The 14,115-nt window shown below is 36.9% G+C and overlaps 1 protein-coding gene across 4 annotated transcripts in view; it reads left to right on the forward strand.

The window, feature by feature from the left end:
* NEK1 (NIMA related kinase 1) overlaps positions 1 to 5,240 on the forward strand; it is a 186,319-nt gene extending 181,079 nt beyond the window's left edge. For all 4 annotated transcript variants that reach the window (XM_069097133.1, XM_069097141.1, XM_069097148.1 and 1 more), the window contains one exon: positions 3,947 to 5,240. In XM_069097133.1, the coding sequence (XP_068953234.1) occupies positions 3,947 to 3,960 (14 nt within the window). In that variant the 3' untranslated portion in view covers positions 3,961 to 5,240. The remainder of the gene's footprint in view (positions 1 to 3,946) is intronic.
* The last annotated feature ends 8,875 nt before the right edge of the window (positions 5,241 to 14,115 follow it).

A 14,115-nucleotide genomic window follows, 5' to 3' on the forward strand; every position in this document is an offset into this window, starting at 1 on the left:
TCCTTTTCTTAGAGTATGTTATAGAGAAATAAGGAAATCCAGGTGTCGTTTGACATAGATTTTGGGAAAGTGTATTTCAAAAAGTCCAAGATGAAAAAATAAGTAGGATCTCATTGGACTAAAATGCTATAGAGGAAATTGGCCTGGAATGAATGGGAGAGGCTCCGAAATTGCACTCCGGAGACACAGGAAGAAAAATGAGACTTGTCTGAAAAAGCTGATGTAGATACATAGGTTCTTCTATGTATTTTTAAATCTTTGATTTAAAAAAAACAAAAACAGAAGGTATCATTCTGCATTGGTAGAAAGTGTTTCAACTCCCAAGAGCTTACCACATTCATGAAATCATAAGGCTAATCCTCTACTCTTTTCTCCAAATATAGCTTAGGAAAAATTCTTTATGCTCTGCATAGCTTCCCTCGCCTGCTTCAGTTCATTCTCAGGGGTAGCATTCCTAAAGCGGTTTTTATAAGACTGTGCCATACACAATTCTTTAATTAGACATTAAAGAGATAGCCATCAATTGGGAAATGGTTGAAAAAGTTGTGATATAGGATTATGATGGAAAGAAATGATGAACAGGACGTTTTAGAAAAACCTAGGAATACTTACATGAACTGATACAAAGTTAATTGAGCAGAAACAGAACATTGTACACAGTGACAGCAGTGTTGTAAGTATGACCAACTGTGAAAGACTTAGCTACTCTGGTCAAGATAATGATCCAAGGCAATTCCAAAGGACCCATGATGAAAAATGCTGTCCTCCTCCAAAGAGAGAACTGATGAACTCTTGAATACAGACTGAAGCATACTTTTAAAAATTTCCTTATTTTTATTGTTTCTTTTTTAGCATGGCTAAGAAGGAAATATGTTTTGTATATCCTCACAAGTATAATCAAAATCAAAGTACTTCTCAAGGGGGGGAAAGGGCTGGAGGGAAGGAGAGGTTTTGTAACTCAAATTTTTTTAAATTATTATTAAATTTTTAAAATTGGGAAATATTTAATAAAATAAATAAAAATAGTTTTAAAATAAAACACATTTATGAAGAAACATACACCATGCCTTGCTCTTATCTTTGTTCCATGGCCTCGTTTCCACAGAACCTTCTGGGGAAGGGTAAACGTGACCAGTTCCTTCAAATAATCTTCACATGACATAAATACAAGGCCTTCAATGTACTGTTTACTCTCCTTTGAACATTTTCTAGTTTATCAACATCCTTCTTAAACTGTTAGTCTCCAGAACTGTTTAGCCTGGAGAGGACTTAAAGGAAAAGCTGTTTTCAAGTAGTTGAAGTAATGTCATATGAAAGAGGGATTAGATCCCAGAATATAGAATCAGAAGTAATGGATGGAAGGCTCAAAGAAGCAAAATGAGACTTGATGTCAAGAAAACCTTAACAATTTAGAGCAGTCTAGAAGTGTAACAAGCTCCTCCTTACTTATAGGTCCTGAGGCAGAGGCTTCACAGTCTCTTTGGTACAACAGGGATTCTTTTTCTGTGTGAATTGAGCTTGATGGCTGCTGATACCCTGCTGAGACCCCTTCTAGCTAACTGCCCAGTGCTACCCTTTACTACTAATCCTTTCCACTAGTAGAGCTCTTTCAGAAATTACTCTGAATATTTTTTTGTACTTTTCTGTTTGTGTTGTTTTCCTCAGTAGAATATAAGCTTCTTGAAGGCAGGGTCTGTTTAATTTCTTTCTCTGTATTACTAGTGTTTAGCACCAGTGCCTTACTTAGAATTGATGCTCAATAAATGTTTGTTGAATGAATGACAATGGTAAATGAAATGTAAGAAGACCTAGATAAAAACACTGGCATGCCAGGTAGATCCTTTGTAGAGGATTGATAAGGGAAAATTGACAAGAATCACAATTTGATGTAATGAATAGAGAACTGGCCTCATAGCCAAGAAGAACTATATCCAAGGGTCACTTGTGACACAGTGGCTAGGTGACAGGTCATTTCACCCCTCAGTACCCTAAGCAACTATCTTTAGTGACATAAAAGGTGCTGACCTTCTTTCATAGAGGGAGCTTCCTCATCCAGAAGCTCCATCTACCAATAAAACTCCAGTCTCATCCCTCTGCCCCACAAGACAAGGAGATGTGAAGAGGCTGCAGTCTCTCTCCCCAGAGAAGGAATACCTGCATCAGTGAACTCACAGATCTGTTGGAGTATAAATACTGAAGATTATTTTTTATTTATTTCTTATCTCCTTGGCCAAACTGTATGTTTTAGTTTTTGGTTTTTTTTTCAAACTGTATATTTCTTGAAAGGAAGGAGTTCTCTCATCTCTTTTTTGTAGCCATGGAAGCACTTGCTGCAGTGCCACATACACAATAAAGTTTTTAAAACAATGTTTTTAAACAATTTTTAATAAAACTTCCAGTTTCCATCCAGTAAGTCAGTACAGTTTGACAAGCTACCCATTTGAGTGGTCGATCTCTCCTCCCCTGCCAAACTATTTGCTGGGAAAGTATCAACAGTTACTTACTTTAGATATGCAACTAAGACAGTTTTTCCTTACCAGGATCTTACCAGAGACCAAGAGCTGGTTCAGGGGCAGGATAGCAATAGGGAGCAGCTATGATGAACTATTACAGAGGAATCAGAGACTCTGAAGGCAGAAGTCACTTATTCAGTGGTGAGAAAGGTTGTGGCACCTTTGAAATTATTAGCCTGTGTCTGAAAAAAAAAAAAAACGTTATCTAATGTGGTGAATTAAACACAATTCTTGGGTCATTATAAACTGGAGGAGGTGTGGGCCACAGTAAAAAGTCATTTTAGGATATAGCAAAACTCCAAGAAGAGCAATTTGATAAGATCAGTGTGATTTAAACTTTCTGAGTAATAGAGGATAATGGCAAGATTCTAGGCAAACAGCAGAATGGTTGAGTGTCAGACTGATGGAGGTGGGGGGTTACTGAGAAGCGGGAAACCTTGTCTCATCCATCCACACTTTTCTTTGCATAGATAAACATACATAGGCTTGGCACAGCTAGAGAAATCTAATACAGATTGGGCATGTTTCTGTGTTCTTTTCTATCAGGATTCTTTTATAAATGTGACATTTTTTTTTAAAGCAATCGGGGTTAAATAACTTGCTCAAGGTTACACGGCCAGGTGTTTCTTCTGGGTGGGTGCTAAGCGTCTGAGCCCGGATTCGATCCCAGATCATCCCGACTCTGGGACCAGTGCTCTTATTTGCTGTGCTACCTGGCCGCCCCAAATGTGACATCTTTGATGTTATAAAATGCTTATTAAAATTTTCTTCTTCTAAATTATTTTAGAAAATCAGCTCACAAAATGTTAAACCATTTGGGACGGCTAGGTGGTGCAGTGAATAGAGTACCAACCCTGGAGTCAGGAGGACCTGAGTTTAAATCTGGCCTCAGACACTTAATGCTAGCTTTGTGACCTTGGGCAAGTCATTTAACCCCAGTTGCCCTGCCTTCCCCCCTCCAAAAAGGGAAAAAAAAAATGTTAAACCATTACAATTTAAGAAAGACATTAACAAGTGTGTCCACACAAATGATCTTTTTTTAATTCCTCATTTAGAAGTTTATGGATTTTAGTTAAATTAGGTAAGAAAAACTTTACTAGTGAAAAGGGATTTAAATATGGTGACAGATTTGTTATTTAATATTAGGTGAAAGAAAAGTCAATTTAAGGTGTTAAAGAACTAATCCAACCAAGATGCAGATGTACCACAGAACTGGTTGATATGTGCTTGCTATATGGTTTTGAATAGAATACTACCTTGATGTTTTATGCCACATGTAATAATAATGAAATAATGTGACACTCTTAATAAAATGTGACAATCAAGAATTCCATATTTGGGCAAATTAGTGTTATTTAAAGTTAAAGAATCAGTCATTTGCCTGAATACCTGTATTTCTGGTTGTTAATTTCTATTATCCCTTCCTCCTACAGATAATGATGAATAAACCCGACTCAGGATATTCTTTTGCCTTCTGCTACGGAAAATCATTGGAATTCTGCCCAGCAGAATAACAGGATGTAGTAAAAAATGTATCAAAGACTATAGAATAAGAATATCACTATTAAGATGGGCATGCTGATTGCATGATGGAGCCAAGGAAACATACCATTTTAAATTTAAAATATTAGTGCTTTGTATTGTCTTTGTTCCTTGAGTTTAAAAGCTAGTTTCTATTGAATGTGTGTATCTTTGTGTGTCTGTAGAGAGACACATATATACTTCATGTCAGACAATCCAAAGCTTAACAGGGACCCTGGGCCAGGAATGAACTTAATGTTTTTAAAAAATATTTATCATGAAATAAGGTAGCATCAACTATTGCAGTATGGCTGAAAAAATAGTAACCCCTATTGTGCAAAATTTTCATTTGAATACTTACACTTTTTTTTTTCTAGACAATTCTAAAAGGCAGTTTTTGGTGTTTGGGGTTTTTTTTAAGAGCTAAATTTACTAAAATAATCTTGTTAAGATCCTTCTTTGAATACTTAACATTTTTGAGGATGCAGTTTGTCTTCTAATCTATATTGTAACCAAAAATGTGCATTTTCCCAACAGTATCACCTAAACCAACTTAACAGATACAAATTGAGGTGCTGTTCTAGAGATCATTGAAAGTTTTGATTTGTAAAGGATAGCTGGGAAATTTTCTTTGATGTTCAGAAAATACAAGTTTCTTCAATTATTTTTTCATTTGGACCAAAACCTACAGAAGTACTTGGAAATTTGCCTGCTTTTGTAACATTGACCCTCTATGGTTTTCATCTCTTATCCACAGTTGCTGCATGAACAATGATTTACTTTTACTAAGAAGCAATGTTTCCAATCCCCAATTTTACTCCTATAGAAATCGTTTCTTGCAATCAGTATCTCAGTGGGAAAAGATCATTTGATGGTTTCCTGTATTGCTTTTCTTTATAAGAGGATCCAGGTTTCAGAGCCAAGTAGTTTTTTCCTTTGAGATGATGGCCACACAGCACAATCTACCTGCAACAGAGCTAAGAATTAGATAGGAAATATCTGACATCCAGATAGAGGATGTTAACGTTTAAGTAAAGGCAGCCTGATTGGCAAAAACCTCATGAGTTTGAAAATAAAAAGCCTTGACAGCAGCACTATTGAAGTTATTATGTATATTATTTTTAACGTTCAGAAATAAATACTTGATTTTTATATATTTCTTTACTTTTGTGAAGTTACAATTAAATTTTTTCTTACCTACCTGAAGGATGCCTGATGCTGTTTGTCTTCTCTTTATTGACACTATTCACAATATGCTTTTTATAAAGAGCTATGAACATGTTCTGTGCTTTTTGGCACCAGATAATTATACATATATGTATGTGTATGTGTATTTTTTTTTTACAAATGAGTTAGATGAGAACTTAAGCTATATATTTCAATTGAACTATATATATAATTCTTTAAAATCCTAAAAGGTGTGGATTATTTTGTGACTTCAGGTAGCCAAGTGGCTCAGTGGCTGAAGTATTGGGTCTGGAGTCAGAAAGACCTGAGTTCAAATCCTATCTCCACACTTACTAGCCATGTGACTGGGCAAGTCACTTAACAGCCTGTTTCCTAAACTGTAAAATGAGCACTCACCTCCCAGGTTTTTGTGTGACGATCAAATGAGAATATTTGTAAAGTACTTTGCACAGTACATAGCACATAGTAGGTGCTTAAGAAATGCTTCATAACTTGAATTTAAGATTAGCTCTTTTTAATTACAAGTTCATAAATTCATATACTTAAAACCAGAAGGGGCCTCAGAAGTCATCAGAATGCAATCCTCTCATTTTACAGATGAGGAAACTGAAGCTCAGAAAGATTGAACTTGAGTGGTTTTAAGTATATAACGTGATCAGTTTGAATTTATAGTTTATTTACTATATCTGACTCTCTTAGTCCTCTTACTGATTCTGGAGTTAGTAAAAACTGGCCTAAAGTATTGCCTCTGATATATTAACGCAGGCTATTCTCCCAAAATTTAAAATTATCAGAAGAATTGCTTTTCTGCTTAAATAAATGTAGTTCTCTATGTAGACAGAAAAACAGGGCAGGAGCCCCCTTCCCCTAAAATATTTAATGTAAATAGCTGGTTCTAAAATGTTTGAAGTTAATTTATATGTGTATTTTAAAAAGCTTCTCCAATGTTGTTTTGAAAAGAGAGCATTAACTTTAACCCCGTCCCAATCCAGATTCCTGGTAGGTGCTCAATAAATTTTCACACTGATGAATATATGCATCACTACCTGGCACTGCTTAGTAAATGCCGATTGATCATGGTAAATATGATTTTACCTTTTCATGTCTTATTAAATGCTTTTCAAGTATTCAAAGTAGCATAAGTAATGTAAAAGTACTATTAACATAGAAGAAAACCAAGGTTTTTCCCATAATTCCATCAAATGATAACAAGGTGACCTGAAAATTGTCAAGTATAATAATGGCAGAAGAAAATTGGGACTTGGGGGAGCATGGAATTAAATGTAATCTAGTAATATAAACATTCAAAATATGTTAAGAAATTGTCTGAAAAAATGAAGTCAAGGAAAAGGTATCTTTAAGCTCTTTAATCCCACCTTTAAAGAATTATAAAAACTTGACTTTTTCCAGTTCATCTATCTATCCATCCACTTAGCAGGAGCCTAACCAATTAGTTTAACACAAGGGGAACTTCTGTGGCCCTTTAATAAGAGCAGTGTGCTTATAATGCTGTGAATGTATATGCATTACTGGAGGCAGTCCTTTATGCAAACAAAAATGGAATGCCTCCCTGAAGAATTTGATTTCTCCAACTCGTCCCTATCAAGGTCAGAGGATCCCAAGAGAATGTTTCATACCGTATAGATTTTCACTGATCATGTCTTGTTCCAGTCAATTTGTATATAACAGTGTCATACTGGACTCTTCAAAATTGTGCTGGTTATAATTCTTGTAAACCAAAAGAAAAAATCCAGATGAACCATACTCTCAGTTGGCTTGTACTGATCAATTCAGAGCAAAAATAAAACTATTTCTTAGATAAATGATGTTAAAAATAGAAAGCTTAGAGAAACCCTGCAATAGCATCAAATGATTATATTCTGTGAAAAGAACGATCTGAGTATGAAAAAAAAAAGATGTCTTTTGTGACAAAGTCTGCTTTGTAGCTAGATTAGGATAGACCACTTCTGAATACAATAATTACATACCGGTATGTTCCTTAGAGTCCTAGATATGAGAAGGCCCTCAAATATTATTAACTCTATCCCTACCTGAAGCATGTGTCCTCTGTAAAATCTTTGACAACTGATCATCTGGTCTAGCTTGAATTCATGCAGTGATGCATTCAGTGCGGATATCGAAAATGTTCCTTGGTTGAAAAACCCTTTCAGAAGTTTCTTATACTCAGACCTAGTTATGTCATTTGGAGCTATACAACGTCTACTCCCTCTTCTACATGATGGCCCTTCAAATATTTGGACATGGAGATCTTGTCTTCCCTGATTCTCTTTGAGAGGCACCATTTTCTTCACGGAAAGAGCGCTGCAGGGGCGGCTAGGTGGCACAGTGATGGCCTTGCAGTCAGGAGGACCTGGGTTCAGATCCGACCTCAGACACTTAACACAAAAACTAGCCATGTTTTGTTGGGCAAGTCACAACCCAATTGCCTTCCAAAAAGAAAAAAAAAGTGCTGCACTTGGAAATCAGAAGAACTAGGTTATATACAGTTATATAGCTGTAGCTATATAAACTTGGCCAAATTTTTTCATTTAGGAAATGGGAACCTGAATATTTGTATTACTGCTCATAAAGAATTGTTTCCAGAAAAGAACTATGTAAATAAAATGCAATGTAACTGCATTACATCACGATACGTTTTTTTTTTTTTTTTAAGCAGTCACTAGTGTATTATGGTCAAGTAGGACCCACAAGCTTTTCCACATAAACTTCTCCCTAATGACTTTCTCCCCATTTTTTATTTAAACTTCATTTTTTTTAACCTACATACATTTATCTTAAGGTTCTTTTTCTTACTTTTAGCCTATCATTAGACATCATATTAAGAATGCCTTGAATGAGATCTTTGGGGATCCTGATACCGTTGTCCAATGCATTTACTATTCCTTCAGCACTTAGCATGGTGCCTGACACATGGTAGGTGTTTAATATATGCTGGTTGACTGACATTAAAATGTTGATGAGCCTAGAGCAAGCATTAGGGCATGCCACTAGAAAGTTCCCTCCACGTTGACCTGTCTGTTATGCATTATTTGGATTCAGTTCAAAATTCACATAATTAAGCTGTCTTTCCCTTCGTTTTTCCAGGAGTGCGTCTATTATGAACGATCAGCAAATATCTTCCTGAAATTTAGTGTGAAATTTAGGCACCCTTATGTCTGTGTATTCCCCTGATCTAATAAACCCTGTTAAAAAGAGGAGAAGGAAGAGGAAGAGAAGAAGCAGTCGTCCATGCTGGTTCCTAGTAATGACTATGTCCCTTTCAAAGTGCTCACAAGCCATCTGTTTAATAATTCCTTTTAGCATTTTGCCAAGAATCAAAATTGAAATCACCCTCCTCTTTTTTGCTGAACTCACATTCCCTTTTTTGAAAATTGAAACATTTTCCTGTCTCCACTTTTATAGCACCTTTTCTGTTCCAAGTTTTCTTTAAAAGAAACCAAAAATAGTTTATCCATCTTTATTATTACACTCACCCTCTCATTTAAAAAAAAAGTACAATATGACCAAAGAATAAAATTCTGTACAACTAGTAACAATATGATATATCATCTAACAAAATTTAGTCAAAACTTCCTTTGAAAAAAAACTTTGAGTCAACATTACTCAAAAGTTAAATGCTACTTAGTGTAATTGTTGCTTAAGAAATATAGTTCCAAGTTCTAGGCAGCAAATGGGAAACTGAAATATGGGTGGTTTGAGTTTGTCTCAATTTACTACATGCAGATAGGATCATGGTGAAGAAGAAAGAGTATTAGGGTTAGGATTCAGAGGACCTGAATATAAATTTAATTTGAAAAATCTTAAATACATACACATGCACATATGTATACATACATATATATGCACACACATATTTGTAGCCATCTAGCGTGGGAGGAGGGGAGGAAAAAAGGAATTTACACTATAGCTTCATTATATATTTCAAAGGAAAAATAAGTTGTACATAATAGATTTGCAGTTTCATGAGCAATAATATTTTAAAAATTATACTATGTTATGGAAATGCTTGTTTTATTCCATAAATTAAGTTCTGTCACAACTTATGGGACCTTGGACAAGTCAAGGCCCAGTTTCCTCATCTATGAAATGTGGGGATTAGACTAGACAGCCTAGTCTCATCCTAAAGTCCCTTTTAGCCATATATCTATATTCCTCACAGAATTTCCTGTTGAAATAAGAGCTTTACGAATTATACTCGAAGTGCATCTGTGTCAATGTGGATATTCCCTCCAACAATATAGATCATTAACCCATTCGTGCTACTATGCTATGCTATGTCACTATGCTATTCTTCCCCATGTCCTCTCCTAAGTAACCTGACATACTGGGCACCTTCCATTTTTTTTTCTAATAATACAAAATATACCTGGAACACATGAGCTGTCCATTGATAACCCCTCTCTCTTACTATGTAGCCAACCCATCATCTTTTTTTAATGATTTCCTTTAACCTGGATCAAAAGCTGTGTAGAATGAAAGCTATGATAATTTTTACATAGAGCCATAAGCTATATATAGCATAAATGCAAACCATATGGAGAGCCTCTAAAACAGGGGTTCTTAACCTAGAGTTTGTATACCTTTTTCTTTGACTTGACAATTGTATTGCTGTATGATTGGTTTCCTTTGTAATCCTAAGTATTTATTGTATTTACTCAAAAACATTATTCTGAGAAGGGGTCCATAGGCTTTACCAGGCTAAAAAAAGAGTTTATGACATACACACAAAGTTAAGAACCTCTGCTGTAGACAGAAGAAATTAGTAAGAAAAGTTAGATGGGAAAAAACAAAATGTAGGTGTGAAAGTATTGTATTTACTTAAGTAATTTTCTCCTATTAAAGTACTTCCCTCCTATCACACCACTCCTGCCACACATTTAAAGAAGAAAGGCAGGAAAAATATTTTTTATCTGTAATAAGGGTTTTTCCCTGAACCCCCAAGTCCCCTCCCTGAAATAATTTTGTAGATTTCAAAGACTTTCCTAAAAGGAATTAACTGCTTAGTTGCCAAAACTGATTAAGAGTAAAGCATACTGGGAGTCAAGATGGTGGAGTAGAAACATGACCTCCACATGGCTCCAGCTCCCACCACCTTCAATCCATGTAAAAGGGGACTCTGAACAAACTTTGGAGCTGCAGAACCCACAAAATGACACAGAGAAGCTAACCTCCCACTGAAGACAGCCTGGCAGGCCGGCAGGAATTGGCCAGCACAGCGCTCTGGGAGCCGAGCCCAACCCCACATTGAGGTTCTAGCCCCAGAGCAGGCCTGACCAGCCACCAGCTGGAGGGACTCCAGATCACCAGCAGCTGTGGGGATCCAGAATTATCAACACATAGATGTGAAGGACAAAGTGAGAGGTCAGTGCAGTGTGGACTTTGGGACCCAGTAGTTGGGAGTGTTGGCTTATGCCCCCGGGGCGAAAAGCTGCTGAGACGCCTTCACAGCCAGCCAGCGCCACATGGCAGCTTTAGCTCCTGGCCTGCAGAGTGTAGGGGGACCAAGCACCAGTCTGAGGGGTAATCACTCTTGCTTTACCTGCTTGGACCTGGATTTCAGGCTAGGGTGGAGATCTCAGGGTGTCGTGACCAGCTTGCCAGAGCACCTTCAGAGAGGGCACCCAACTAATACCTCCAGCAGCTGAGAAAACCCCAGCGTTTGGAATGAAGCTCCCCCATCTGGTGGCAGAGTCCTACTGAGGCAAAAAGCCCAAAAGTCAAGTAATTGAGTGGCAAAATGACCAGGCAAAGGAAGCAAACCAAGCAAAGCAATCCAACATTAGAATCCTACTTTGGGGACAAAAAGGATCAAAGCATGGAACAGGAGGAAGACAGTGAAGTCAGAACTCCTGCACCAAAAGCTTCCAAGAAAAACACGAGCTGGTTACAGGCCATAGAGGACCTTAAGAAGCAGATAAGAGAAGTGGAGGAAAAATTGGGAAGAGAAATGAGAATGATGAAAGAAAATTATGAAATGAGAGTCAACAGCCTGACTGAGTAAAATAACACCTTAAAAAACAGACTAACTCAAATGGCAAAAGAGGCTCAAAAAGGCAATGAGGAGAAGAATGCCTTAAAAAGCTGAATTTGCCAGATGGAAAAAGAATCTCAAAAGCTCACTGAGGAGAATCATTCCTTCAGAATTAGATTGGAGCAAATGGAAGCTAATGACTTTATGAAAAATCAAGATGCTGTTAAACAGATCCAAACAAATGAAAGAATAGAAGGCAATGTGGAAATATCTCATTGGAAAAACCACTGACCTGGAAAGTAGATCCAGGAGAGATAATTTTAAAATTATTGGACTACCTGAAAGCCATGATCAAAGAAAGAACCTAGAAATCATCCTCCAGGAAGTTCTCAAAAAAACTGCCCTGATGTTTTAGAACTAGAGGGCAAAATAGAGGTTGAAAGAATCCACTGATCACCTCCTGAAAAAGATCCCCAAAAGAAAACTCCCAGGAATATTATAGCCAGGTTCTGGAATTCCCAGATTAAGGAGAGAATAATACAAGCATCCAGGAAGAAACAATTTGAATATTGTGGAAATACAATCAGGATAACTCAGGATCTGGCAGCTTCTACACTGAGGGATTGAAGGGCTTGGAATATGATATTCCAGAGGTCAAAGAAACTGGGATTAAAACCAAGAATCACCTACCCAGCAAAACCGAGTATGATGTTTCAGGGGAAAATATGGTCATTCAGTGGAATAGAGGACTTTCAAGCATTCTTGATGAAAAAAACAGAATTGAATAGAAAATTTGACATTCAGATACAAGAAGCAAGAGAAGCATGCGAAGGTAAACAGAGAAAAGAAATCATAAGGAACTTATCAGAGTTGAACTATTGACATTCCTACATGAAAAAACGATAATTGTAACTGATATGAAATTTTTTATACTCATAAACACATATGTGTTAATACATATATATATATATATATATATATATATATATATATATGTCTTTATCAGAGGATATATGGGGGTATGAATACATATGTGAATATGTGTATATATGTTTACAGGTATACATAGAGGGCACAGGACCAATTTAATAGGAAGGGATGATACTTAAAAGGTGAAATTAAGAGATGAGAGAGGAATATAATGAGAGAAGATGGGGAAAGACAGAATGGGGTAAACTCTCTCATATAGAAGAGGCAAGGGAAAATGGTTACAGTGGAGGGGAAGAATAGGAAGGCAAAAGGGAATGGGTCAACCTTATTCTCATTGAATTTGGCTTAGAGAATGACATACACACTAAGTAGGGCATCTCACCCTACAGGAGAGTAGGGAGGAAGGGGATCAGAAGGGGGATGATGGAAGGGAGGGCAGGCTGGGGGGGAGGGAAGTTGGAAGCACCCACTTTTGAAAATGGACAGGATCAAAGTAGAGAATAGAACAAGTGTTAGGTGGGATAGGATAGAGGGAAATATAGTCAGTCTTTTACAATATATCTGCTATGTTAATGTTTTGCATTAGCTACACATGTACAACCTATACTGAACTGTTTATCTTCCCAGTAAGGGTGGGTGACAAGGGAGGAAGGGAGTGAATCTGGAATTCAAAGTTTTAAAATCAAATGTTTAAAAAAATTATATGTATACATACTATTGTTAATACTATTTTACATGTAATTGGGAAATAAGATATACAGGCACTGGGGCATAGAGATCCACCATGCCCTACTGGAAAAGTCAAAGAGGGTATGGGAGAAGATATGGGAGAGAGCAGATTGGAGGAGGGGATATCCTGTGGGACTGCTATTTTGGGGCAGTGGGTAGGGGAAAAACAGGGATAAAATTTGTAACTCAAAATCTGGAGGAAATGAATGAGGTAAATCAGAAGTTAATAAAGCATTTGAAAAATGAAAAAAAAAAAAGAGTGAAACATACTGTGTCCTTGGCTCTGAGATGGGAAGGAAGAAGCAAGGTGACTGGGAATCTTTAACTATCACCAAGCAGTCTCATTTCATCTCTTAATCTTTAAGGCTTTCTCCAACTTCCAAAGGACTAGGGTTACAGAATTACCAGACTAAGTAAAATAGTAAATTGAACGATCCCAACAACTACATACCTAACCACATAACCAGGAGGTGACTAGAACAGTAACGCTTTGGGCAGTTGTTTGAATTAGGAGAAAAACAAGCGGAATATTTATGTAGTGTTTTAAGGTTTACATATTGTTTTACATACATTATCTCATTTAATCTTTGCATTAATCCTGAGAAACAGGCTCTATCATTATTCTCATCTTATAAATGAAGACACTGAGGTTGAGTGGTAACTTTGCTGTACAACTAGTCACACAACTAGTTAAGTGTCCGAGACTGGGTTTGAATCCAGGTCTTCCTGAGGAGTATACCTCTATGGTCAAAAATATCTATAGCAGCAATTTTTGTTGTAGGAAAGAACTAAAAACAAAGGGGGATATTTCAGGAGTGGCAACTAAACAAATTATATGTGAATCTAATGAAATATATCCACGGTACCACTGAGCTACCTAGTTAATATAAAGTACAGTAAAAAGGGCTGAAGTTGGGTCAGAGGACCTGGGTTTGAATGGCAACTCTGTCACTTACATGCTGTATATGAAGACTAGATAGATAGATAGATAGATAGATAGACAGACAGATAGATAGATAGATGATAGATAGATAGACAGATAGATGATAGATAGATAGATACCGTGTTTCCCCGATAATAAGACCTATCCCGAAAATAAGCCCTCCCCTTACTGTGTAAGATTCCTCTAAAATAAGCCTTCCCCTCAAAATAAGCCCTATTGAGATTGCTACTGTAGTGAAGGTGATCCCCTGTGCTACACGCTACATTATGGTACCCTCTGTATGCACCGCCCCCCCCCCC

The sequence above is a fragment of the Petaurus breviceps genome, unplaced genomic scaffold, assembly GCF_028583685.1.
Source record: "Petaurus breviceps papuanus isolate PSGF00001 unplaced genomic scaffold, PetGlider_PUasm1.0 126, whole genome shotgun sequence".
In the NCBI taxonomy this organism is placed as follows: Eukaryota; Metazoa; Chordata; class Mammalia; order Diprotodontia; family Petauridae; genus Petaurus; species Petaurus breviceps.